General features: G+C 51.3%; 2 protein-coding genes across 4 annotated transcripts in view; one reads left to right on the plus strand and one right to left on the minus strand.

Annotated features, from left to right (window-relative positions):
• TP53BP1 (tumor protein p53 binding protein 1) overlaps positions 1 to 7923 on the minus strand; it is a 95827-nt gene extending 87904 nt beyond the window's left edge. For all 3 annotated transcript variants that reach the window (XR_003515876.1, XM_027571738.1, XM_027571737.1), the window contains exon 1: positions 7779 to 7923. The gene's annotated coding sequence lies outside the window, so the exon portion shown is untranslated. The remainder of the gene's footprint in view (positions 1 to 7778) is intronic.
• On the plus strand, positions 7166 to 27212 carry MAP1A (microtubule associated protein 1A). Its single transcript, XM_027571736.2, is given in 8 exon segments — positions 7166 to 7424; positions 8370 to 8471; positions 16236 to 16318; positions 16584 to 16724; positions 16962 to 23666; positions 23668 to 25084; positions 25236 to 25456; positions 25639 to 27212. Coding segments are annotated over 8 exon segments (9063 nt in total). The 5' UTR covers positions 7166 to 7186; the 3' UTR covers positions 25795 to 27212.
• Positions 27213 to 27779: the final 567 nt, after the last annotated feature.

Genomic DNA, 27779 nt, shown 5'->3' on the forward strand with positions numbered 1-27779 from the left:
AGTGTACAAGAGTTCTATTTGTTCCACGATCTTGCTAACATTTGGTATTATAGGTCTTTTAACTTTTGCCATTTTGTGGATGTTAAGTGATAGTGCACTGTGGTTTTAATTTGTATTCCCCTAGGACTAAGGATAAACACTTTTTCCTGTTCTTATTGGCCATTTGTGCATCTTCTCTCATGGCAATCCACTCAAATTGTCCACTTTATAATTGGGTTATCTTTCTTTATTGATGTGTAGATTAAAAAATATACTCTGAATCAAGTTATTTGTCAGATTGGTCATTTTGAGTTAATTTTGGTTCATACTTCTCTAAAACATTTATATTTCAAAGTCAAATCTACAAAATAAATTAAATTTTTAAAAGTCTTCTTCTCTCCTCCTCTAAGTAACTTTTTTTTCTTTTTAAGTTTTTGGTTTATCTTTGTAGTCATCATTTTATTTCTCATTCTTCATTTGATCAGACAGGAAATCACATTGGCTCTACCTTTAAAATACTGTGTGTCTAGAATCTCACTGATGCTTACCATCTCCACTGACATCACTCTAGTCTGAGTTACATCATTGCTCACCCAGATTACAGCAAGATCCCTGAGGGACTTCCCACTGTAACCCTTACAACATCTACAGTCTATTCTCCACACAGCAGCCAAAGTGATCCTATAAAACTCTAAGTCAAACTACATAACTCCTCTGTTTAAAAGCTTGCATATGTTCCCCATTTCACTCAGAGAAAAAAACAAAGTCCAACAATGCCTATAAGGAAGGCCCTATGGGGGCGCCTGCGTAGCTCAGTCAGTTAAGCATCCGACTTTTGATTTCGGCTCAGGTCATGATCTCAGGGCTGTGAGATTGAGCCCTGCCTCAGGCTCCACACTCAGTAGGGTGTCTGCTTGAGATTCTCTCTCTCCCTCTCCTTTTGCCCCTCCTCCCCCGACCCCCATGCTCACTCATGTGCTCTCTCTCTCTAAAATAAATAAATCTTAAAAAAAGGGGAGTGCCTGGGTGGCTCAGTTGGTTAAGAGTCTGCCTTCTGTTCAGGTCATGGTCCCAGGGTCCTGGGATCGAGCCCCATGTCGGGCTCCCTGCTCAGTAGAGAGTCGGCTTCTCCCTCTCCCTCTCCCTCTGCCCCTCCACCCATTTTTCCTCCCCTTCGCTCTCTCAAATAAATAAATAAATAAAATCTTTTTTTTTTTCTTAAAGGAAGGCCCTATATAATTTGGTCCCTACTATCCCCCTGGTCTCATCTCCTCTTCTTGCTCTTACTCCTCCACTCCAGCGACCATGGGCTCCAGATATTCCTTGGATGTACCAGGCACACTGCTACTTTGTATTAGCCATCCTCTCTTTCTACAAGACTCTTCTACCAGATATCCAAGTGGCTATCTCCCTTACTTTCTTCAAGTCTGCTCAAGTTTCATATTCTCAATAAGACCTAGCCCATTTAAAACTGCAACCTCAGGACACCTGGGGGGCTCAGTCAATTGAGCGTCTGCTTTTGGCTTGGGTTGTGATCCCAGGGTCCTGGGATCGAGTCCCACTTCTGGCTCCTTGCTTGGCGGGGAGCCTGCTTCTCCCTCTGCCTGCCGCTCCCCCTGCTTATGCTCTCTCTCTCTCTCTGACAAATAAATAAATAAAATCTTAAAAAAAAACAACCCAAAAAACCTGCAACCTTTCCTATCCCTTCACCATTCTTCCCCAACACCACAGCCCCTATGAGCATTCTGAGTCACACTTACCATACCTTCTTTTTTGCCACAGCACTAAACTTTTTCTGACATACTACAACATTTACCTCTTCACTATTTATTATCTGTCTCCCCCACTAGAATGTAAGCTCCACAAGAGCAGGGGTCTTTGTGTACTGTGTGTGCTGGCACACAGTGAGCGCTCAATAAATACTACTGAATGAATGAATAAGTAAATGAATTCCAGACATTGTTCTAAGCATATTTAAGAGATTGTCCCAGTTAATTTTCAAAATAACAATAAGGTGGGATACAATTATTATAATTTTACCGAAGAGGAAACTAAAGCACAGAGTTGGCAACTGCGGAAGTCAGTTTCATAGAAGCAGCTGTGTTTGAGTTTGGTCATACTCCTTAAATCCTTTGTGGAACGAGATGGAACCTTGTTCTATAAACAAAGTAAATCAAAAGGGTAAAGTAAATAAATCATTAAGTGAGAATGAAGGTGAACCAAAGCATCCAAGGAAAAAGAGACAGCCCGAACAGAAAGTATAAGAATGACCAAGGGATGGGGTGCCTGGGTGACTCAGTCGGTTAAGCGTTCAACTCTTGGTTTTGGCTCAGATCAGGATCTCAGGGTTGTGGGATCAAGCCCCACCATGGGCTCCACACTCAGCATGGAGTCTGCTTGAGATTCTCTCTCCCTCTGCTCCTCCCCCCCCATGCCTGCTCATGCTCTCTCTCTCTAAAATAAATAAATAAAATCTTAAAAAAAAAAAAAAAGAATGACTGAGGGAAAGGCAAGTGGCTCAGATTGACTGACTAAGGCTGGTTATGGCAAAGTATTTGCAAGAGGTAATGTTAGAGGGACGCCTGGGTGGCTCAGTTGGTTAAGCATCTGCCTTCGGCTCAGGTTATGACCCCAGGGTCCTGGGATTAAGCCCTAAATCAGGCTCTCTGCTCAGCTTCTCCCTCTTGCTCTGCCTGCTTGTGCGCTCTCTCTCTCTCTCTCTGTTAAACAAATAAATAAAATCTTTAAAAAAAGGTAATATTAGAAAGGGAAGTTAGGGTATATTATGAAGGATCTTCAAGAAAAGAACTAAGAAAGAAGGGAAAAGGTAATTGTGGTTTTGTGACACTGAGAAGGGAACGATACTTCTTCAACCCAAGCATTCCTTCAAGGAAAGCAACTCTATTCTACACTGATTCATACACAGGCATGGCCTCAAAACTAAGTTATACACTTAGATTTGGATTATCTTTATGATCAGCATCTCCACCACCACAAGAAAATCCTTAGAGGTCCCTGTAGTAAGAGGTAGCTTTGCTCAGAAGGCTAAAGGAAAATGGTGGCCACAGCAAAACACTAACTTCCATCTCACAGGCTAGTGGAATGGCTAAAGGAAGATAGTATCTCTAAATGTTTCTTTTTTTACTTTTGGGAATTACTTTCTTCAACAAAAGAATGAAGGGAGTAAGGGAGGAAAAGAGGTAAATATCTTCATTATCTTTTTGCAATATTCTGTCGGGAGAGGGTAAATCCAATGCCTGTGTTTTCCCGTTATTTAATGTTAACAAATAGCAATTAGGAAAATTATCCAAGACATAATTACTGTGGACCTCCTCTGTGTGCCAGACATAGTAATAAATGCAGATTTCTCCCCCACCTCAACCTTTTTAGAGATTATTTTACTAAGTGCCTCTGCCGATAAACCAGCTGTTCATGCTAAGAGGTGACCCTATGGCTGCTGGTATGCATTATGATCATAGTATTTTCCCCAAAAGCCAAGGGTAAACCTCTGACACAGCAATCTTGTAATCCAACACGCCTCTCTCTGTGTAAAGAATGCTTTATAGGCAGAACTGAGTACAGGGTGGGAATCTGAGCTGCATGCAGCTCCTTTTGGATATTTTAGTTGATAAGACCATGCAATCCGGCAGAGCAGGCTGGAATTCTGCCAAATGAGCTCAGATCCTCAGAAAAACTCATGACATTCATCAGGCCGGAAGTAAGGGAGGAGTCAGTGTCTTTTCTTTATGAATTATCAGAGCTGGCTTAAGTCCTGTGGAGACTTTAAGCATTGAAAGAATTACGGTGCCCTCCTTTCCCACATACACATAATTCAAGATGAGTGCAATTAATCCTAATAAAGTTCGTATTTTCTCATGAGGACAATGAAATTTTTTAATTTAATTTAAATTTAAATTTAAATGCCAAACATGAAATTATTTCCAGAAAAAATTTAGAGATGCCCCTCCTACTTTGTTAAATATGTGCATAATGTACCTATTCAATAACTTATCACTAGATATTGTGAACTGGTGAAGGTCTGAGAATCCTTTAACTGGCTTACACTTAGCCAAGGCTACAATTACCTTTCATACTATTCCAGATTTATACTGTTTTCTGCCTTGTGCCCACTGCGGCGCACAGCCAAGGAAAGAGCCTATGATAGCATCTTCCTTTTGCATCTCCTCTAATCTCCCCCTTTCAGTGGTAGGTCCCTAGCGACCCCTTCTACAATTCGAAGGTCCTTCACCACAAATAGTTTGAAAAGCATTGGGTAGGGCACCTGGGTGGCTCAGTTGGTTAAGCGACTGCCTTCGGCTCAGGTCATGATCCTGGAGTCCCGGGATCGAGTCCCACATCGGGCTCCCTGCTCAGCGGGGAGTCTGCTTCTCCCTCTGACCCTCTTCCCTCTCATGCTCTCTATCTCTCATTCTCTCTCTCTCTCTCTCTCTCTCAAATAAATAAATAAATAATCTTAAAAAAAAAAAAGAAAAGCATTGGGTGTAATCACTGTACCTGCTAATCCTACATGACAAGAGTGTGGAAGAAACTACAGAATGAGGGAGTTCCCAAAAGATCCGATTTGGTCATTCCAGGGGTCAATAGTTAAATGAAACACAGAAGGGTGCCTGGGTGGCTCAGTTGGTTAAGCGACTGCCTTCAGCTCAGGTCATGATCCTGGAGTCCCGGGATCGAGTCCCACATCGGGCTCCCTGCTCGGCAGGGAGTCTGCTTCTCCCTCTGACCCAACCCCCTCTCATGCTCTCTCTCTCTCTCATTCTTTCTCTCAAATAAATAAATAAAATCTTTAAAAAATAAAAATAAATAAATAAATAAAATAAATGAAACACAGAAGTGGGCTCTATAACCACCACACACTAATGTGGGTTCCTCACAATCATGCATATCACAGGTGCTCAGTAATCCCTTTGGATGGGTCTTTGAGTGACATCCTTTTACTATTAGGCTCCTGCCACAGCACCCTCTTCCTAAACACAAAATAGAGGTTTATATACTTTGCAATTCATGCATGTATTTCTTTAATATTTTTATTCAGCTTTCTATGCCTTTTACATATATGCATCAGTGTTTTCTGTCTTCAGTTCTAAAATTCTGGAACACAGATACTGATGCTAACCTCCATAGTTTTCTTTATAGAGCATTGTGCACATGGTGCTGTGTGCCATTTGATGCTTGAAAATATTTTCTGATAATATGATGATGCTACTGGGATCATCACCCAATGGCTGGGATACTGTTAACTATGGAAAGAGTGGGATAATTAAGAGATACCTGCAGTCAATCTTTCTATGACATGTTCTGCCTTTTAAAGAACAGCCCGTGCTGAATGCTCATCCAGCCTAAATGTGCAATTTTAGTATTATCATAGTCTGCCTTTGCAGCTGTAATTAACACAACCTAATTCTAGCAGGGCCTGAGATCATAGACCTGAATTTGTGTCCCTACCATCTGATCAGTGTGTGGTCCTTCCCTATACCATTCAGATCTATTGTCTAACTTCTTTGTCAGACTTGATGAAAGCAGAGCCTGTGGTTAACTGCTGCTGACCCTTATTCCAAGGCTCTGTGCTAGTTAAAGGTCTCATCTTTACAGTTGCTATGGAAACTGTCCCCTTCTTCTCCCTACAGCCTATTCTGGCTTTCTGCCTCCACGTGGCACTCTTGTATGATTGTGGAAGAGGAGAACTGCACATCTCTCCAAGCTTTGCCAGATTCAGATCTGCAAATGGTGGGGCGGAGACGTAAGGGAACATTGTTTCATATGTCATACAAGGTGAAGCACCACCACCATCTGATGTTTTGCTAGTACTCTTATTTCTCCTTCTCTGCTACATAAAGGATTTTCAGAGCCATATCCATTTTTTTAATTGAGATATAATTGACAAATAATATCAGTTTCAGGTAAGGGCATATCCAAACTGACTGCAGAGTAGACTGGCTGTTCGGCTATCACACATGACCCATGATAAGGACTAGGACTGCAGTGAGGTACTTAGTATGCAGGCACTGTCCAATCCTCCTCAAGGTCTCCAGAGAGGAGGGGGATTAGAATCAGGAACTGTGCTCCTTTCTACCCTGTACTATCCCCCAAATATAAGGCAAATGAGACCAAAAAAAAAAAGTGCTGCTGGAGCCCAAGCATGAAAGACAGGCTCTCTATCTGATACATAGATGTACAGAATGATTCAGAATCTTGGGTAAAAGAAGATGCTGGAGTGCAGAGTACGTGATGGGGACACACTGAGGAACAGGGGAGGTAAGACTTAACAGCACACACCATTTTTATAAGAATATTCTAGTCGGTCATAAAACAGTGCCAGCCTCCTCAGTCCTCTTTCCCATCCCCTGGTTCTTTGGTTTTGGACTGGTCAGCCTCTTCGGTTCAAACAGTGCCCCTTCTGTTTTGAGAATTCCCTGGGGAAAGTAACACCACTGTCTCTCGAGTTTACCCAACTCACTGTGTCACATTACTTGTAGTTGGGAAGGTCTTTCCTGCGTTTTACTCAGATCCCCCTTGCTGCAGTCTGAGCTCATTGCACTGGAGTCCTGCACTCAGCAGAGATGGAGACTAGCCAAACCCTATCTTCGGCACAGCAACTCACCAGGGACTCAGGGCTGGAAGGTCATTCTGTCCCTCCAATACTGCGCAGCCTTCCTGAGCATTTCCCGGGCCTGGGGCAATAAGGACAAGTAAACCGAGGATGGAATCTAGGACCCTGGCACGCGGGGACCAAAAAAAAAAAAAAAGCACCAGACAATGAGAATACACCGGCACAGATGGAGACAACGATACAAACTGGGAGACACAGAGGAGGGACAATATGGCTCCCTCAGTTCTGGCGAGGCTGCGGAATTGCCAGACAGTACTTATCTGGAAACATCCTAACTAGAAGCTTCTTCCGGCGCCAAGGCAATCGACTCGCCCCTCCACCGGGTCCCTCAGAGCCCCACCCCTGCCCGAGATCCCTATGGAAAACGCGAGGGGGATGACAAGGGCAGCCACCACCCCTCGGCCGCGGGTGTCCGCAGGGCCAGAGCATCGCTACCCCAGCCCGGCCCCTGCGGCGCCAGGGCCCCACCCCCTGACAGGCATCAGCCAATGAACGGTTCCTGCCGCCTGCCTTTAAGAACCGCGCTCACTCTCCCTGCAGCGGACGCTGCCGGCCTAGCACTCCAACGGAGTTTCCATGGAGACCGAGGCTGGGCCCGGGCGGCCTAGCGGCGTTGCCATGGAGACAAGCCCCGGGCTGGGGCTCCGAAGCCCCGGCGCTCTGCTGGCTCAGAACCCCGCGGAGCCGCTGTGCGAGACCGGAGCCGCAGTGGCGGCAGCACGCTGGGACCTGCGGAAACACTCTTTGCTCATCGTGATCGGTGATATCGGTACAGAGAGTCAGCTGAAGGCCGTGCGGGCCCACCTTGAACAAGGTGAGCCGCTGTCCTGGCCGTGCTTGGGGCATTCTCCATCCCGTGCTTCTCCGCTGTGTACGTCTGCATTCTCCATCCCTAGGTTGCACTGACTGAGATCTGCGCTCCCTGTTAATCTGAATTATCAGCCCCGGTCACCTGCATCTTCCATGTCATGCGTCCATATCGTCTCTAGCTACTAACCTTCGCTTCCCCATCCCTCCCGCACATCCCATGGCGTTCCGCAATCCCCCCGAGGCAGGGGAGCTCTACACAGCCCCTGGGGCCACTCTGGTCGCACCCCTCCCACACGCAGTGTCTGGGGTCAAATGTCTTGAGAGTCCTCACCATCCCCTGGAGAGTCCATGTTCCTACCTTAGTTTCTTCTTTAGGGTCCCTGAACAGGAACAGGGTGCTTTCTGAAAGCCGCGGACAAATCTTAAATCTCTCAGTGCCAGTGGTAAACCTGAGAGTGACCTTCGTGGCCAGAAGCTCCTCAGTCCTCACCTCCCTCTCCAGTTGCCTGCCTGTGGCGCAGTGCTGCGGAGCCCCCTGCGGGTGGAAGCAAGCTGCGGAGGGGTGGAGGCAAGGAGGGGGCATAGAAGGGGAGTCTAGAACACTGTTTAGCTGTAAAGCCCAGGAAGGCAGTCCCCAGCATCTGGGAACTGGCCCTTGAGTGTCACCTCTATCACAATTGGGCAACTCTGCAGGAAAATGACTACATACAAACTCACTAATGACCAAGTTTAGCTTAAACTCTGCCCTTCAATCTCTGGCTGAGGCAAAGCTCAAGAAAGGCACAGGATGGGAAATGGACCACCTTTCTTAAAGACGTCAGTGAGGCTGATCATGGCAGTCCTTATCCTCTCTCTGTCCTTACCCCTTCTGGGAGCTTTGGAAGTACTCCCCTAAGTCCACCTCCACTGACCTTATCTAGAGCCCTCTTTTTTTCTTTTTCTCTCACAGGGATTCTCTCGTGGAACATTGACTTATCATCTTTTGACTTGAACCAACAGTTGAGACTCTTCATTACCCGGCACCTAGCTCACTTCTCCTCAGAGGTCAAAGGTTAGGACTAGTGTCATTTGTCTCAGTCCTTTGGGTGAGGGTTGATTACAGAAGAGCAGAGGTCCAGTCTCTCTGGCAGAGCTGGCTTTGTGGGAGGTTTGGGTTGGGCAGAAGGGAGGGACTCTTGAGGGGAAAGTTGCAAAGCTCCAAAGTTATCCTTGCATACCCAGTACCCTTTGCAGACAGATGGTATGATGGTGGAGGGAGCCTACAGAACAGAATTTCTACCTGAGAAGAGGGTGGTTTATGGACAGCTGTTGACACGCACTAAGGGAATGAGGTACTTCTATTGAGTGATCAATCATCTCCCATGCAAAAATCCACTCTCTTTTTGTGTTCCCTTTCTGTATATCCTAGCCTCCTTGCTTCCCTTTATAGAGACCTGTGAGTCCCCCAGTCACCTTCCCAGGTCCTTGTTTAGCACTTTCCCCTCAATTTGTACAGCCTATGGTTTCAGGATTTCTGGTTCCTCCTTTGATTCAGCCAACAGATCTCCAGAGCAGAGCAGAATCCCGGTACCAAAGGCTGATGAGCACCATCAAATCCAGGGTGGAAGCAGGGTCTCCTGGATTTGCAGCCACAAGAGCTAGTCACACTCTGAGATTTGGCTCTGAGATCAAAGTTCACAGGATTCAGTTTCCCATTCTGCTGGGTGGGAGAAATGGGTTAGGGATTTAAGAAAATATTTTAGGAGCTATCATTCCATGTCAGTATCTGTGGGGAGACTGCAGAAAGCCCTATGTCCCATTATAAATTGGTGGGCATCTGGTCATGATATCGGTAAATGCTGACATGCCAATCCATATGCCAATGCCTTTATGGAATATAAAATCCAACCAACTCAACAGTCACTGCCACCAAGTGACTGAAATCCTATCTCATACAGATAGGTCTCAATTATCCAGTGTAGTGGATAATCACCTCCCCTTCTCTTCATACTCCTCCTGCTAACTGCTCCATCTTTAGTCATTTCCCTGATCACTGACTCCTCTAGAGATGCTCCTAGAGAGAGGCTATGAGCGGGTTAATATGACTAACCTTCCTTTATCCTAGGAATATGTGCAGCATTTTAAAAGATGTGAAGCTGGCATCTCCTTGATGTGACTGGCTTCCTGTGAAGCTAGCCACTCACTGTTTTGAGACTGCCTCTGTTTAGAATTATTCATGTCATGGCTTCCTCCATTAGCACTGATGATTGAAAATCGACAGTGTTGCCATTTATTAATCCTGGGATCTCTGGTGCAAGCTGGATAAGGGGATGAGAGCAGATGAAAATGAATGACTGAATTGAAGTTTGGGGGGTATCTGCTGATGTTAACAGTTCACACTGAATTCTCTAACTTTGTCCTCTGGGCCACAGAAACTTAAGAGTAGGCTGCTTCCTGGAATGGTGTAAGAATGAACAGAACTTAAACCAAAATGCTTAGCCATTCTTCAGATTAACATTCGGGGATCCTTGGGAAGATACTTACAGAGAGATGCATAGTTGTTACCCTCAGCATCTCTCAGAAATAAGTGCTACTATATAAACACCTACTTGACCTTTTTTTAATCAAAGAGTTTTGCTGTGGTGTCCGCCAGGAGCATAGGGCAATAGTCCCAAGATCAGGGCTCACTTTAGCATACTGAATTTCTTTTAGGTTTGGACATTTTCATGGTGGCCTGTCTATGTCCCTGGAGAACAGTGGAGAATTTCCTGGAAAAACCCACATGGCTCAAGACAGCCACAGCCCCACCCCGGCTGGCTCCTCTTTCAGCTGTCCCCACAAACAACAGTCAGCCCAGAGCAGCTGCAGACACTGCCCCACCCTTCAGCCTCCCACTGGAAGAGAGGCAAGGGGAACCAGGCTACTGGGGTGGGCGTAAGGGTATATGCTAGCACGTTATGACTTAATCCTTTCTGCCCACCCCACAGGCGAGGCCACCATCCTTCTTACCTCTCCTCAACCCTGGGACAAAAAGCCGAGAAAGGGGACAAACATGTATCCTACAGTGTCAGGGCAAGTGCAATCTTTCCTATCCACTATCCTCTCCACACTGTCTCGAACGCAGAGAAAAGAAGGACCCATTGATGGAGAGTCAGTGGCCCAGCTCCTTCTAGCGGTCAAATTTGGTAAAGGCTTTCTTTACAAGGTGAATTTTGCACCAGAAAGTCTCCAGTGGTGACTTGGGGCTTTCCTTGCAGAGAATCTGGAGCTTCCAAGCATTATAAAACAAACCCAGAAACTATTAGGACATGGAAAACTGAGTTTAAACAACATTCTACTATTGGGCACCTACAGGAAAGGGAGAGACTTTCATAATTTATAATTCATGATTGATATTTTAAGACTCTAAGAAACATACTGAAGGACAAGTTTGTAGGCCTTCTGTTACTCTCCATTACCACTGATGTGCTCTGAAGGTGGTAGTTCTGTTACTTCTGCAAACATGAAAGTCATTCTATATTAATATAGTAGCTCACTGGCCCCTACAACTGGGGGTCTGCACTGCTGTCTGAAATGAGAGAGCAGCAAACGTGAATAATATTTTAAGTCCCTTCCTGCAGGCATCTCCAATTCTGGGCTTACCTGGGAGCTAAGGGTATACTCTAGAGTTGGTCTGGTCTGAGATTCTGATTAGGATTTCCCTGATCATAAATCTTCCACAAAAGGGAGACAGACTTCCAGTGGCATGTGTGCACTGCAGGTTTAGGATTCTAGGAATGAAGCACTTTTTTATCTTCTATGCAATTCATTCCTCCCTGCATTATTAAAAGGTGGTGCTAACACTATGCTCATTTTATAGTTCAGGAAACAAGCTTTCAGAGAGGTTAAGTGGCTTGTTTAACAGCATGATTAATAAAATGGTAGAGTCAGGTCTCAAATCCAGGACTTCTAGTCACATTTTGGGTCTGAGCTCAGGACTCTCTCTCTTTGGTTTCTCATCATTTCATTGCAGCAGAGCCTAGGAACACAGCAGGTGGAGGGTCAGTTGTGGTGGGTGGCTGTTCAGAGGGTGAGGGCTGAAGGAAAACTCCAGCGTGAGTTGGAACTATGCCCAGGGTGTGGCCCTTGGGGGCAGCAGCTGAGAATAAGGGTGGGCTCTGCATTGGGCTGGGAAATGTTATTTTGTTCTCAAGCCAAATGTCTACTCAAGTGTCCCTCTTAGCACACTCCAGAGAGCTCTAGAAAGCAGGTAGGAGATAGAAGGTTTGAGGTGGGAAGAAGTAAGAAATATGAAGTTGCAGAAGGGAGGCGTTTTTCTTTTGTGATGCTCAGAACTCAGCCTGGTTTGTGTTGTGTATCTCTGCAGATGGCCTCCTCAATCCAAATGGGGCTGTTGCCATGTTGCTGCTTTGCATCTCCGGATCTAAGCAAGGATTCCTCCCCCCACCCCCCCTCCCCCCCAGTTCTGGTGACTCAGCTCCTCCTCTCCTCTGGCTACAGTTAAGGGAGGGGGAAGGGGGATGCTGAAAGCAAAGACTATTTTGGCTTCTCTGACCTTCAAAAGCAGCTCTTGGCAGTCTGGGGCAAGGGTGGGGCTGGTGCTGGGGTTTGAGTGGGTGGATGTCAATGTGTGGAAGGCATTAGGAGTTGGCCAGGACTGGTGAGGGTTGATGGAAGGGAAGAGGGCAAGGAAGGACTTTGTGGGAGCATGAGCATCCCACAGTTCCAGTTTGGAACTGTGTGCTAGAGCTCTCAAGATCCTCCCTTTGAGTCTTTTGAGTCCTGAGACAGAGGTAGACTAAGGGAAACAGGACCAACATCGGAAGGATTAAGATAGTATAAGAAAGAGACATCAGAGAGAAATAGAAAAGTACAGAGACAAGGAGAGCACAGGGACCCAAGACCCTACAAAGTCATAAGATTTTTTTTTAACCCAAAGAGTTCTTTATGCTGCACTTAATAATTGGCCTATAGTAAGAAAATCTTGCTTGGGCCTGGGGCCCTGGTGATCCTCCTTGGTCCCTGTTAACTCTTTCACTGAAAAGGAGAAAGTACCCAGCCTCTTCAGATTCAATGACCCAAAAATTCCAAGTATCAGTGCTAGTGTGGAGCTACTTGGCATAGAACTACATACAGCACCCAGGGTCCCTGTGCCCCACCCCGGAAGGGCTAGGGATCGAGTGTCCACTCCGGAATTTCAACCTACCCTGCAATCTAAAATGAGACTTATTTCTACCTTCCCCTGGTTTCTGCAGTGTGGCTCAGAAGCCCACAGAACTCGGCACAACCCCATCCCCAGCCTTCATCTCAAGCAGCCCCCTCACTCTTCATTCTTGCGGGTCCTAGCCCCTTTGTCTCCTGTTCCTCCAGGAACTGAAGGTCATTCCCTGGATCTGAAGGGAGAGGCGGCAGATGGTTCCTGAGGAAAGGGGGAGGGCCCAGGCAGCCCATACCTCCTTATCCCTGCAGTGTGCCCTAACACAGGGCTTTTGGCTGATGCTAACAGAGTATGTCTTGACTAAACAGCATCGGGGGGAGAAGGGCCCTGTGGGCCATTGGGGACCACCCGGGCTCTTTGAGCTGCTAGACAACTCCTCAGCCCCCCAGAGCCAAGCAGAAGCCCCAGAGCACTGACATGATGAAGGCAAAGAAACAGTTAAATCTCCAGTGCCTCGTCATGGACCAGCCCCTCTTCCCCGCCCAGGCACCGCCCTCCCCATCAAGCACCCCCCCCACCACCACCCCAAGTGCGGCAGACTCTTCCCTCAAGCTGCCGGCTGAGGCCGGAGCTGCAGCCTCCATGAGGGGCTCCCGCCCACACCCCAGGGTAAGAACCTTACCGAAGGGCTTTGCATGGGGGATGGGGGAATGCTGCGGTAGGGGTAATGGGAAAGGAGTTGATACCTAATCTGGTGTGTTTGGAATTAGCCCAGCAGGATGGGCAAGGTAGGGGAACAGAGAGAAGATGAACATTACTGACTGTGGGATCGGCCTGGACCGAGGGCCAGGTGGAGGCCAGTGGGGCTCGGGACTGTGACAGTCCACCTCTCTGGCTGGGCTGGGTTGGGAGACATCAGCCTTGGGGCAGCAGCAGGGGGTGCTGTCACTGGCTCTGCCTGGCAGCCCGCGGTGCTGGAGGAGTTTGGGGGCTATGTCTTCGGGCAGAGGCAGAAGAATCTGAAGGAAAGGCGGATGTTATGGGACTGCGCCTAATGGGAGGGTCTCTGGTGTCAGCTGCTGGATTGCTCAGCTGCTCCTATGCTGGGGGTGAGCAGAATAGCGAATTTTTGCCAAGTAAGGGGAGGTGGGGGACACCGTGGGGGGAAAAAGGGAGGAAAGGGTCCTTAAGACGTGGCACACGCCTCTTTGCAGACCAACCTATTCACAGGGGGCTCCCCGCTCCCTATTCCCTGCGGCCAGCTTGAGACCAGGACTCTAAGCCCCCACTTCTGGCTCCCTCTGGAGATTGAGAGGCCACTCCGGAGATTGAGAGCACTCCCTCCCCAGCAGCTGCCCTGCATTCCCAGTCCTGTCAACCCCACAGGTTCCAAGTCTCAGCCCCACCCCCACCCCATCTCCGCTTCTCTTCCCAAGATGGGGGCTCTGGAACAGAGGCGCCAGTTTCTTCTCCCTATGCCCCCCCTCCGCACCCCCCATGCAGAGGCAGCCAAGAAAATGACTTGTCATGCTGGGGTGGGGGGTGGGGGCGGAGCTGGAGTCTGAGCTCAGCGCGCACACTCACACACACTCACACACTGCGGCATACTGCAGCTGCCCAAGCGGCCCCCCCCTTCTGCCTCACTGCGGAGACACCTGCCCTCCTGCCTGCTCAGCCTCAGCACCCCAGCCCGCCTCTACCCTGGTCATCACTGGCCAAGGGGAAGTGCCCCTGCCTCATAAGAAGTCCTTTCCCAAAGAAAAAGGAAAAATAAGTCAATTCCCTTCAGTGGGATTGCTGGGGAGCAGAAGAGAGAAATAGGGCTTTCTCCCAGGCCTCAAAAGGAGGGGTGCATGATATAGACCATGTAGTTGCCGGTCAGAATTGGAGAGCACATGGGTGAGGAAAAGGGCCTTTCGCCAAGACAGGAACGGGGATCAGAGAAGTCTAGTGGTTATACACAAGGGACTGTGAGGAATGGTCCACTGAGGGGAGGAAGAGTTGTAGCTAGAAGGCAAATCAGTCTGTACCACAGCTATTTCTCTTTAGACCCTCCTAGCTTGAATGTGTGGCCCTGTGCGTATATGTTGTGAGGAGGGCAGGAACTGCCTACGCTAGCCTGGCCCTTCCTTAAACCTTGATACCCCTCACCTGCCCAAGCCCTGCCCCAGCCTGTCTCTAAGGTGGTTCTCATCCTCTGAACTGACCTCAAAGCTTCCCTCGGTTCCCAAGTTAATAGAAGAGAACCCTTGAACTCCTTTTGGGCCCCACCCACCACCCATGAGGTTTGTTCTTGCGAACACCACTGAACACCGTCCAACACCGTCCATAGCGCATTTCCCCTGCAGCTGTAAGTGCTGTCCCATGCTGCCAGATCTGCCTGATCCTGGCACTAGGGCTCTTCCCCTTAACAAAGGCCCTGGCCCCAGGCTTCTCTCATCCAAACCCCAGAAAAAGGAGAGGGCTGGGTCCCATAATCTAGGGGACAGATGATGAGCTCTCCCACCAATATCTCCCAGACAACCCACTCGCAGGCCATGTGTTCAAGTCTGTCTGCAAGGAAGGGCAGGAACAGAGGATGGCAGCATCCTCCTTCCTTATTTTTGAACCTGCCACTTTCTTTTTTTGCTGCACAGCTTGGTGTTTCCTGTGAGTCTGGAGAAGGGAAGTAGATAGGGAATTTGAGGTTGTCTTGTCTTTCTCCGTGGCCTGGGAAACACTCTGAATCTCTCCGCCCTTGTTTGTTTCTTGTTTGCGGACCCCTAGCTCCAGTTTGTGGTCTGCCATCTCCATGGCAGAGGGCCCATAGGAGAGGGGCAAGGATGAGAAGAAACTGTTCACATGGGAGGGGTTGTGGGGCAGTGAACCAGGCCTCTCTTGTGCTCCGGGGCGGGGGGGGGGGGGGGGGGGGGGGGGCAGATAGGGAGGTGAGGTGGGAGAGGGAGTTGTGGTGGAAACGGCATGGTTGTGGGCATTCTGGTAAGTGCAGGCTTAGCCTCTGAGGAAGTAGAGAACAGAATGAGAAATTACAGGCCTATTTCTCTTCTTTGAATTGTAAAACCCCAAAGGTTTAGAGGGATAGAAACTGAGTCTTTTGGGATGGGAATTCTGGCCTTGGATAGGGGGTGGAAAGGAGGATGAGGAGTCCGGAGACACTGCGAAGAAGTGTCTATATCCTTATTTCCAGGGATTCTGCTGGCGCGAAAGCCCAGGACAGAGGCAGGCTAGTGGGGAGAGAGCTGAGTAAGGATCATGATCCTGGGAGCCCCTCCCTCCAGCGGAGCCCCCCATCCCCAGGCAGCACCAGGAGCTTAGTGCTCGAGAGGGACAAAAGCTTCTTGTCACTAGGGCGGCCTGAGGCAGGAGTTCCAGGCGGAGGGGGTGGGGGTACCAGACTGAGCAGGCAGAGGGTGTGGCAGATGAACGGAGTGAGAAAACTGCCAGTGTGGGAGAGGGGGAGGAAGAAACCCTGAAAGGGAAGGGCTAGAGGAGCCAGTTCCTAGACCTTACTCAGCAGTATCCAAAGTGGCAGGATCTAAGGATAGCTAGGCTCCTCTTTCCCCTCAGCCCCATTTTCTGATAGTATATTCTTTTCTCTCCTGCCCCACACAATGCCTCTCCCCTTTAGTCTATACCCACTCTCTTCAATACAAAATCCTGCATCTCTCCCTCCCTCAGGCCAGAGGACCCTCTCCCACCAGAGTGAGATCCTAGAGACCATCATCCTGGTAAACCCCAGTGCCGACAGCATCAGCTCTGAGGTAAGACCAGGGCCTGGGCTTTGCCACGAGGGCCTGCTGGAAGCGCTATAACCCACCTCTTCTGGTACTACTGCTGTAAGGCCAAGAATTCCTGGACTTGGCTTTGAACCATCTAAGCCGCCTTACGCTCCCCAGCCCCACACTGGAGATGTTGTGGGCCTACCAGTGGGGAACGTGTCCTTGCAGTACTGCGGGGAAGCAGGAACACCCAGTGCCCTTCCCTGGGTTTCCTACATCTGTGACCACTCCCCGCTTTCCCTTCCAGGTTCACCATCTCCTTAGCAGTCCATCAGCTCATAAACTACTGATATTGAGTGGGCAAAGTTTAGAGCCTGGGGGAGACCTCATCCTACAGAGTGGTACCTACTCTTATCAAAACTTTGCCCAGGTCCTTCACAACCCGGAGGTAAGGTCCACGTCTGCGTATCTGCGAGGAACAAAAAATGGGGTGGGACTAGAGCTGTGGGGAGGGATCCAAAGATGGGAAATTCTCATGTTGCTTGACCAGAGCGAGCTCTGGCCGAAAGGTAGGAGGAAATCCCCTTGCAAAGTGGTGGAGACTAGCAGATTGAATCTAAGTCGGGTTAAGGCGACCCCAGGTCTCTACCTGACCTGATCAGCCTTTCATCTCCCATTCTTCTAGATTGCCCAATTGCTCAGCAATAGAGACCCTGGGATCCAGGCCTTCCTCACTGTTTCCTGCTTAGGGGAGGGTGATTGGAGCCACCTGGGCCTATCCAGTTCCCAAGAGACCCTGCACCTCCAACTAAACCCTGAGCCCACGCTGCCCACCATGGATGGTGTGGCCGAGTTCTCCGAGTATGTCTCTGAGACTGTGGATGTGCCATCTCCCTTTGACCTGCTAGAGCCCCCCACCTCAGGGGGCTTCCTCAAGCTCTCCAAGCCTTGCTGCTACATCTTCCCTGGTGGCCGTGGAGACTCTGCCCTCTTTGCCGTCAACGGTTTCAACATCTTGGTGGATGGTGGTTCTGATCGCAAGTCCTGCTTCTGGAAGCTGGTGCGGCACCTGGACCGCATTGACTCGGTGCTGCTCACACACATCGGAGCAGACAACCTGCCAGGCATCAATGGGCTCCTGCAGCGCAAAGTGGCAGAACTGGAGGAGGAGCAGTCGCAGGGCTCTAGCAGCTACAGCGACTGGGTGAAGAACCTCATCTCCCCTGAGCTTGGAGTTGTCTTCTTCAACGTGCCGGATAAGCTGCGGCTGCCTGATGCCTCCCGAAAAGCCAAGCGCAGCATTGAGGAGGCCTGCCTCACTCTGCAACACCTAAACCGCCTGGGCATCCAGGCCGAACCTCTGTACCGTGTGGTCAGCAACACCATTGAGCCGCTGACCCTCTTCCACAAGATGGGTGTGGGCCGCCTGGACATGTACGTCCTCAACCCTGTCAAGGACAGCAAGGAGATGCAGTTCCTCATGCAAAAGTGGGCAGGCAACAGTAAAGCTAAGACAGGCATCGTGCTGGCTAACGGGAAGGAGGCTGAGATCTCGGTGCCCTACCTGACCTCTATCACTGCTCTGGTGGTCTGGCTACCAGCCAACCCCACCGAGAAGATCGTCCGTGTGCTTTTTCCAGGGAATGCTCCCCAGAACAAGATCTTGGAGGGCCTGGAAAAGCTTCGGCACCTGGACTTCCTGCGGTACCCTGTGGCGACACAGAAGGACTTGGCCTCTGGCGCTGTGCCTGCCAACCTCAAACCCAGCAAAATCAAACAGCGGGCTGACAGCAAGGAGAGCCTCAAGGCCACTGCCAAGACAGCTGTGAGCAAGCTGGCCAAACGGGAGGAGGTAGCTGAAGAGGGAGCCAAGGAAGCCCGCTCAGAACTGGCCAAGGAGTTAGCCAAGACAGAGAAAAAAGTAAAGGAGTCATCTGAGAAGCCCCCAGAGAAGCCTACCAAGCCTGAGAGGGTGAGGACTGAGTCGAGTGAGGCCCTGAAGGCAGAGAAACGAAAGCTGATCAAAGACAAGGTGGGGAAGAAGCACCTGAAAGAAAAGATATCAAAGCTGGAAGAGAAAAAAGACAAAGAGAAAAAAGAGATCAAGAAGGAGAGAAAGGAGCTCAAGAAGGATGAAGGAAAGAAGGAGGAGAAGAAAGATGCCAAGAAGGAGGAGAAGAGGAAAGATACCAAACCTGAGGTCAAGAAAATTTCCAAGCCAGACCTGAAGCCCTTTACCCCTGAGGTGCGTAAGACCCTCTACAAAGCCAAGGCCCCTGGCAGGGTCAAAATGGACAAGAGTCGGGCTGCTCGTGCAGAGAAAGAGCTGTCTTCCGAGCCCCGGACACCCCCAGCCCAGAAGGGTGCTGTACCACCCCCAATAGTCAGTGGGCACAGGGAACTAGCTCTGTCTTCACCAGAGGACCTCACACAAGACTTTGAGGAGATGAAGCGTGAGGAGAGGGGGTTGCTGGCTGAACAAAGGGACATAGGACTAGGAGAGAAACCACTCCCTCCAGACACTGCAGAGGAGCGAGCCCCGAGCACAAATGGCCAGGGGATACCACCCTCTGTCCCAGGGCTGGAACAAGAGGAGCCTATGATGAAGGAGAGAGAGGTTGTCTCAGACATCCCTGAAGAACAAGGCGGTAAGGATAGAGGCCCAGACTCAGGGGCTGAAACAGAGGAAGAGAAAGATACCTGGGAGGAAAAGAAGCAGAAGGAAGCAGACGGGCTCCCTGATAGAACAGAAGCCAGAGAGGAAAGTGAACCCGAGGTAAAGGAGGATGTGATAGAGAAGGCCGACTTAGAAGAAATGGAGGAGTTGCACCCTTCAGATGAGGAGGAAGAAGAAGAGACAAAGGCTGAGGGTTTTTACCAAAAACATATGCAGGAAGGCTTGAAGGCAACACCAAGGGGCAGGGAGGCCCTCGGAGGCCGGGAAGTAGGACTCCAGGGCAAGGCTCCTGAGAAGGAGACCTCGTCATTCCTAAGCAGCCTGGCCACACCTGCAGGAGCCACTGAGCATGTCTCTTACATCCAGGACGAAACAATCCCTGGCTACTCAGAGACAGAGCAGACCATCTCAGATGAGGAGATTCATGAGGAGCCGGAGGAGCGCCCAGCTCCACCTAGATTTCCTACAAGTACATATGACCTCCCTGGGCCTGAAGGTCCTGGTCCCTTTGAGGCTAGCCAGCCTACAGACAGTGCTGTTCCTGCTGCCTCCAGCAAAGGCTATGGAGCGCCAGAGACTGAACTCACCTATCCCCCCAACATGGTGGCTGCCCCTCTGGCTGAAGAGGAGCACGTGTCCTCGGCCACCTCAATCACTGAGTGCGACAAGCTTTCTTCCTTTGCCACATCCGTGGCTGAGGACCAGTCCGTGGCTTCACTCACAGCTCCCCAGACAGAGGAGACAGGCAAGAGCTCCCTACTGCTTGACACAGTCACAAGCATCCCCTCATCCCGCACTGAAGCCACTCAGGGCTTGGACTATGTGCCATCAGCTGGAACCATCTCACCCACCTCCTCCCTGGAAGAAGACAAGGGCTTCAAATCACCACCCTGTGAGGATTTCTCTGTGACTGGGGAGTCAGAGAAGAAAGGAGAGATTGTAGGGAGAGGCTTGCCTGGAGAGAAAGCCTTGGGAAAGGAAGAGGAGGAGACCATAAATGTAGAGATGTCTGAGAAACTTCCTAGTCAATTTGGAGCCCCAATGTTTGGTGCCCCTGAGCATACCCTACATCCAGGGGAACCAGTCCTTGGAGAAGTAGAGGAGCGCTGCCTCAGCCCGGATGATAGCACGGTGAAGATGGCCTCTCCTCCACCATCTGGCCCACCCAGTGCCACCCACACACCCTTTCATCAGTCCCCGGTGGAAGAAAAGTCTGAGCCCCAAGACTTTCAGGAAGCAGGCTCTTGGGGAGGAACTAGGCGTGCACCAGGTGAGGGCAAGGAAGATGCTACAGAGCAGATAGTTAAGCCAGGGCCTAAAGAGGTCACACTAGAGGAGGAGGGAAAAGTGCCTCCTCCCAGGAGCCCGCATGCCCAGGAAACACCTGTCAGCATTGCTGGGGGACATACAGGCTGCACTATCCAACTGTTGCCAGAACAGGACAAAGCAATAGTCTTTGAGACTGTGGAGGCAAGAGAGCCCACAGGCCCAATTCTGGGAACAGAAGTCCTTCCCAGAGATTTGAGAACGTCACTCCAAGAACCTGGTGAAACTCAGAAAGATGAGGTGCTCCAATTTCCTGACCAAAGCCTTTCCCCTGAAGATGCAGAGTCCGTATCTGTACTCAGTGTGGTCTCCCCAGACACAGCCAACCAAGAAAGCATCCCCAGGTCTCCCTGTGGCCTGACAGAGCAGCAGCTACACAAAGCCCTTTGGCCAGAGGTATCTCCGGAAGACACGCAGTCACTTTCTCTCTCAGAAGAGAGTCCCAGCAAGGAGACCTCTCTCGATATCTCCTCTAAGCAGCTCTCTCCAGAAAACCTTGGCACCCTCCACTTTGGGGAACTAAGCCTTGGAAAGGAAGAAAAGGGGCCTCTGATGCAGGCTGAGGACACCTCTCACCACGTAGTGCCTGCATCTATTCCAGAACCCTGTGCATCCACAGTGTCACCTCCCACAGATGGGACCACTGCATATCCTGCTCTGGCAGACATCACAGATGAGAGCCCTGATGGAAAATTACCTGCCAGCTCCTTCTTTCATTCTACATTGTCGGGAGATGGGAAGCACTCACCCGGTGTGATCACCAGCCCTGGTGAACACATTCTGACACCTGATAGCTCCCTCACCAAGAGTCCTGAGTCTTTGCCAAGCCCTGCCATGGAGGGCATTGCCATGGAGTGGGAAGGTAAAGTTCCAGAGGTGAAAGAGAGAACCCCAGAGCAGAGGGACAAGGGACCTGAACCAAAAGATGAAGTCCTACAGCAGGACAAAACTCTGGAGCAGAAGGATATTGTTGTAGAGCAAAAGGATACAGCCATTAGTCAGAAAGATAAGGCTCTGGAAGAAAAGAACAAGGCTGTAGAACAGCAAGATGAGGCTTTAGAACAAAAAGGCAGAGACTTAGAACAAAGGGTCACAGTCCTGGGACACCAGGACAAAGCCCTGGAACCAAAAGACAAAGACTTAGAACAAAAAGACAAGGTTCTGGAACAGAAGGACAAGGTCCTAGAAGAAAAAGATGAAACCTTAGACCAAAAAGTCAAAGCTGTTGAACATAAAGACAAACCTCCAGAGGGCAAGGTCTCTGAACCAAAGGGCAAGGCTTTAGGACAAACAGACAAAGCCCCTGAACAGAAGGACAAGGCTCATGGACAGAAGGAAAAGACCTTAGAACAAAAAGGCAAGGCCCAAGAACAGCAGGACGAGGCCTTAGAACAAAAATACTGGGCCTTGGGACAGAAGGCTGAAGCCCTGGAACAAAACAATAAGGCTGTTGAAGAGAAAGATAAGGCTCTGGAAGACAAGGACAAAACTCAGGAGCAGGAGAGCCCAGTGCAGGAGGATAAAACCGTGAAACCAAAAGAGAAGGTCCTAGAGGAAAAATCTCCAGAAAAAATTGAGGCTGTACAACAGAAGGAAGAAGCTCTGCTAGAGCAGACCAAAGCTCTCAGTCTGGAAGAGAGCCCAGTGCAGGAGGACAAGGCCCGGGATCAGGGAGAGAAGTACTGGAAGGAGCAGGATGTGGTCCAGGAGTGGCAAGAAACATCTCCATCCAGAGGGGAACCAGTTGGAGAACAGAAAGAGCCTGCCCGGACATGGGAGGACACATCTCCTGAGCAGGAGGACAGGTACTGGAGGGGCAGAGAGGATGTGGGCCTAGAACAGGACACATACTGGAGGGAGCTGAGCTGTGAGCGCAAGGTGTGGTTTCCTCATGAGCTGGATGGCCCCGGGGCCCGGCCACGGTACACAGAAGAGCGGGAGAGCACTTTCCTCGATGAAGGGCCAGACGATGAACAAGTGCCCCCACTGGAACACACTGCCCAGAGCCCCTGGGCCTCAGACTTCAAGGGTTTCCAGGAGTCCTCACCACAGAAGGGGCTGGAGGTGGAGCGTTGGCTTGCTGAGTCACCAGTTGGGCTGCCACCAGAGGAGGAGGACAAGCTGCCCCGCTCCCCTTTTGAGATCATCTCTCCTCCAGCCTCCCCACCTGAGATAGTTGGACAGAGGGTTCCTCCAGCCTCAGGACGAGAGAGCCCTATCCCAGAGCCTGAGCCCATGGCATCTGTGAGGAACGAGCCCACCACCCCCTCGTGGCTGGCTGACATCCCACCATGGGTGCCCAAGGACAGAACCCTGCCCCCTGCACCCCTCGCCCCAGCTCCAGCTCCCCCCACACCTGCTCCAGAGCCACACACTCCTGCGCCCTTCTCCTGGGGCACAAGTGAGTATGACAGTGTGGTGGCTGCAGTGCAGGAGGCAGCAGCGGAGTTGGAAGGTGGGCCATACTCCCCCTTGGGGAAGGACTACCGCAAGGCTGAAGGGGAAAGGGAAGAAGAAGGTGGAGCTGGGGCTCCTGGCAGCCGCCCTCAAAGCTCAAAGGTCCCAGAGGCCAGCGAGAGCCATGCCACCAAGGAGCCTGAGCAGATGGAGCCCGAGCAGAGAGAGCCCACACCCTATCCTGATGAGAGAAGTTTTCAGTACGCAGACATCTATGAGCAGATGATGCTTACTGGGCTTGGCCCTGCTTGCCCCACTAGAGAGCCTCCGCTTGGGGCAGCTGGGGATTGGCCCCCACGCATCTCAGCCAAGGAGGAGGCTGCTGGCCGAAACCCATCTGCAGAGAAGGAGCTTTCATCTCCTGTCTCACCCAAGAGTCTCCAGTCTGACACCCCAACCTTTAGCTATGCAGCCCTGGCGGGACCCACTTTACCCCCCAGGCAGGAACCTGAGCCAGTGCCGAGTGGGGAGCCCAGCCTTACCCCACCTGCAGTGCCCCCCCGTGTTCCTATCCCCCTGAGCAAAGGCCCAAGTGCCGCTCTTAATGGTAATATCCTGAGCTGTAGCCCAGATAGGAGAACCCCATCCCCCAAGGAATCAGGCCAGGGTCACTGGGATGACAGCACTAGTGACTCAGAGCTGGAGAAGGGGGCTCGGGAACAGCCAGAGAAAGAGGCCCAATCCCCAAGTCCCCCTCACCCCATCTCTGCAGGGCCCCCCACATTGTGGCCTGAAAGTGAGGCACAGACCAGCCCTCCCTCGGACTCACACCTGTGTCCTGCCCGACCCAGCCTGGACTTCCCTGCTTCAGCCTTTGGCTTCTCCTCATTGCAGCCAGCTCCCCCACAACTGCCCTCTCCTGCTGAACCCCGCTCGGCACCCTGTGGCTCCCTCGCCTTCTCTGGGGACCGAGCTCTGGCCCTGGCTCCAGGGCCCCCCCATCAGAGCCCGGCATGATGAGTACCTAGAAGTGACCAAGGCGCCCAGCCTGGACTCCTCACTGCCCCAGCTCCCATCACCCAGCTCTCCTGGGGCCCCTCTCCTCTCCAGTCTGCCACGACCTGCTTCACCAGCCCTGTCTGAAGGCTCCTCCTCTGAGGCCACCACACCTGTGATTTCCAGTGTGGCTGAGCGCTTCCCTCCTGGCCTGGAGGCTGCAGAACGGGGGTCTGGAGAGCTGGTCCCAGGAATGGAACCAGCTGCCCACACCCTCTGGGACCTCACTCCTCTGAGCCCAGCACCCCCAGCTTCACTGGACTTGGCCCCAGCTCCAGCTCCAAGCTTGCCTGGAGACATGGATGATAGCACTCTGCCCTGCCGCCTGGAGTGCACAGGGGCCCCCACCAAGAAGCCAAGCCCCTCCGAGAGTCCCTCTGGGGATTGTGCCACCAATGGCCCAACTGAAACCAGCCCCAACCCCCCAGGCCCTGCCCTGGCCAAGGCTGAGAAAGAAGCAGCTGAGACCTGCCCTGCCTGGGAACGTGGGGACTGGCCTGAGGGAGCGGAGAGGAGTTCCCGGCCTGACACGCTCCTTTCCCCTGAGCAGCCACTGTGCCCTGGAGGGGCTTCTGGAGGCCAACACAGAAGTGGCTCCCCTGAGGTTGAGGCTGGGCCCCAGGGATGTGCTGCTGAGCCCCGGCCCCACCGCGGGGAACTCTCCCCATCCTTTCTGAACCCACCTCTGCCCCAGTCCACAGATGAAGGTGACCTCTCAACTGAAGAAGCTCGGCTAGTAGGGAGAGGGGGGCGGCGCCGGGCGGGGGGCTCAGGGGCCACAGGGGGCCCATGCCCTGTGGCTGATGAGACACCTCCAACATCAGCCAGTGACTCAGGCTCCTCACAATCAGATTCTGATGTTCCACCAGAAACTGAGGAGTGCCCATCCATCACAGCTGAGGCAGCCCTCGACTCAGATGAAGATGGGGACTTCCTGCCTGTGGACAAAGCTGGGGGGGTCAGTGGAACTCACCATCCCAGGCCTGGCCATGACCCACCCCCTATCCCTCAACCAGACCCCCGCCCATCCCCTCCTCGCCCTGATGTGTGCATGGCTGACCCCGAGGGGCTCAGCTCAGAATCTGGGAGGGTAGAAAAGCTACGGGAGAAGGAGAAGGCACAGGGGAGAGTAGGGCGCAGGGCCCCAGGTAGGGCCAAGCCAGCATCTCCTGCCCGGCGTCTGGATCTTCGGGGGAAACGCTCACCCACCCCTGGTAAAGGGCCTGCAGATCGAGCATCCCGGGTCCCACCCCGACCACGCAACACTCCAAGCCAGGTCACCCCAGCAGAGGAAAAGGATGGACACAGCCCCATGTCCAAAGGCCTAGTCAATGGACTCAAAACAGGACCATGTAAGTATAACATGAAAAGTGGGAGAGACGATGGGTTGGCCTTGGGTGTGGCTGGTCAAAGACTCCAGGAGTAGGAGGGATTGTGGGAGGAAGAAGATTGCTAAAAGTATTCTACTTTACCTCTCCAATGAGTCCTGGCTTGTCTCTACAGCAGCCTTGGGTTCCAAGGGCAGCTCTGGCCCCCCCGTATACGTGGATCTCGCCTATATCCCGAATCATTGCAGTGGCAAGACTGCTGACCTTGACTTCTTCCGTCGAGTGCGTGCATCCTACTATGTGGTCAGTGGGAATGACCCTGTCAATGGCGAGCCGAGCCGGGCTGTGCTGGATGCATTGCTGGAGGGCAAGGCCCAGTGGGGGGAGAATCTTCAGGTGAGTGGCAAGGGATGCCAAAGAGGAGGTCTGGTCGAAGCTTACTCTGAGGCAATAGTGGAACACAGTCTCTATTCATAAAAGGACTGAGCCCTTCCTATGGGCAGCGGAATACTTCCTAGACCATCAGGCATGATGCCCCATCCTCCTGTCACATCAGGCGTTTCTTATCTCCCTCCTAGGTGACTCTGATCCCTACTCATGACACAGAGGTGACTCGTGAATGGTACCAGCAGACTCATGAGCAGCAGCAACAACTGAACGTCCTGGTCCTGGCTAGCAGCAGCACCGTGGTCATGCAGGATGAGTCCTTCCCCGCCTGCAAGATTGAGTTCTGAAAGAACCACTCTCCTTTCCCCAAGGATCTGCTCCCCCAGCTCCCTTAGAGAATGGCTATTGCTGAGTCCTTTGGGGTTGAGGGACATGGGAGCTGGGGGGGGGGGAGACGGGACAGGATGTCTGTCTTACGGTGGGAACTTGGGCTGGGCTAAATGGAGGGGTTGTCCCTCCCCCTCATCCGTACCTGAGAGGAGTTTCAAAACCAAAGGCCACAGGGAGAGGATAGAAGGAGGGTGAAAATTAGATCATCGAATGCCTGAGAACCCTGGAGTGACCCCTTCTCCTAACACTACCAAGTGTTTGTATTGGGTGGGGAGTAAGGATGGGTCTCAGCAGCCTCCTCCCTCATGGAGTGAGATCATATCCCCAAACCCAGGGACCTCTTTCTCTCTATTTAGCATCCTAAGGAAGGCTCTCCAGTACTAGTTTATGTGATCTGAGGGCAGGATTCTGTCAGTGAGGTGCCCAGAGCTGCGCCCTTTCCTCCATCTCCCATTCTCTTACCCACCAGGGTCTGGGTTCCGGCAGGGGTCCAGGGGTACACCGCTGCTACACTGTCCCACTGCTTCCCTCCGTATCTGAATGTCTCAATCCAAAACTTGAAGCTCTTTTGACCAATAGACTGGTGAGAGAAGAAAGTTACTTATCCTCCCAGCCCCTGCTTCATATCATTCACATCCCAGAGCTGTGCCCAGGCCAGGCCTATTGGGCAACACAAAGGGGCAAGGAGAGCCCAGCCCCAATCCCAGAATTCTTCCAAGCTCCCTGACCTTTTGAAGTTTTCACCCACCCATTCCAATTATCCTCATCCCTTGTCATCCCCTGCTTGGCTTCTCTGCATGTGGTCATCTGCTGTGGCCTGGTGTGTAATGGGTTAAAAATAAGTCACTGCCTGACATCCCAACATCTGACACCCCAGCAACATGTGACTCCCCCAACATTCCACTATGCCATCCTGCAGCTGAAATGGGAACACTGGCTGCCTTTCCAGCCCCAAACTCTTGGACAGAGGATCTGGGAGGTAGAAGCCATGCCAGAGAACTTGGGGAAAATGAGAGGGAGGAAGGGAAGAAGGAGACAAAGCTGAGCTAAAGCTGAACTCCTACTGAGTAAGATGAAAACAGGCTGGAAAAAAAAAGAAAAAAAAAACACCCCAGGAGAGGACCTCTCCCCAAGCAAGCCAATGAGCAGCCCTGCCAGACTACTGCCGGACTGAGAAATCCAGACGCTCGTCAGGGCTCAGCTTCTCGGCCAAATGACTGTGTGGAAACCAAAATGAGCCGGCCTGTGTTCTTCCTAGCTCCCACCCTCCCTGTGCTGCTGTGCTCTGCTCCTCCCCACACTTCCCTGCTATAGTTCCCAGCTGCTGTAATGGAGCCGCCTCCAACTCTAACAATAAAATCAAATTCATTACAGATGCTGTAGTGCTGCTTAGGCTTTTTCTGACTACACATTGCTTAGTTGCTGGGCCTTGGCTTCTACCTCTCTGCTTCTCCCAGCACTGTCATTTATCTCAATGTCTTTAATAACTGGAAGCAGCTCCAGGACCCAAAGAGGCCAGAGAACATAGGGTGGATAAAGGGAGAAAAAGATACGGGAAGCCAGCCTAATTTCTGAAAATTAGAATGCCAGAGTATGAGGAAGAGGGGCCTAGGATGGGGAGATACATTTGATTTGGGGGAGGGAAGAGGGGCAGGGTTTCTGGGAAGGGGATCTACATACTTTGGGGTCAAGAGCCAAGGACTGAATAACCAGCATTAGAAACCTGAAATAAGGGAACGCCAAAGAGGCAAAGAGTTGAGAAGCCCTAAGAGATCCAGAGCCTATTGAGGTTGTAAAGAGCACTCACCTGTGCAGTTAGGAGTTCCACTGAGTAAATGCTGGATTTTGCCCTGCAGGGAAACCCTTTATAGTCCTGGGTATGTCAGGAGAGGCCAGGTTGTGAATGTAAATATATGGGGAAGGAGATATTCCAGTCCTCCCA

The sequence above is a fragment of the Zalophus californianus genome, chromosome 6 (assembly GCF_009762305.2).
Source record: "Zalophus californianus isolate mZalCal1 chromosome 6, mZalCal1.pri.v2, whole genome shotgun sequence".
In the NCBI taxonomy this organism is placed as follows: domain Eukaryota; kingdom Metazoa; phylum Chordata; class Mammalia; order Carnivora; family Otariidae; genus Zalophus; species Zalophus californianus.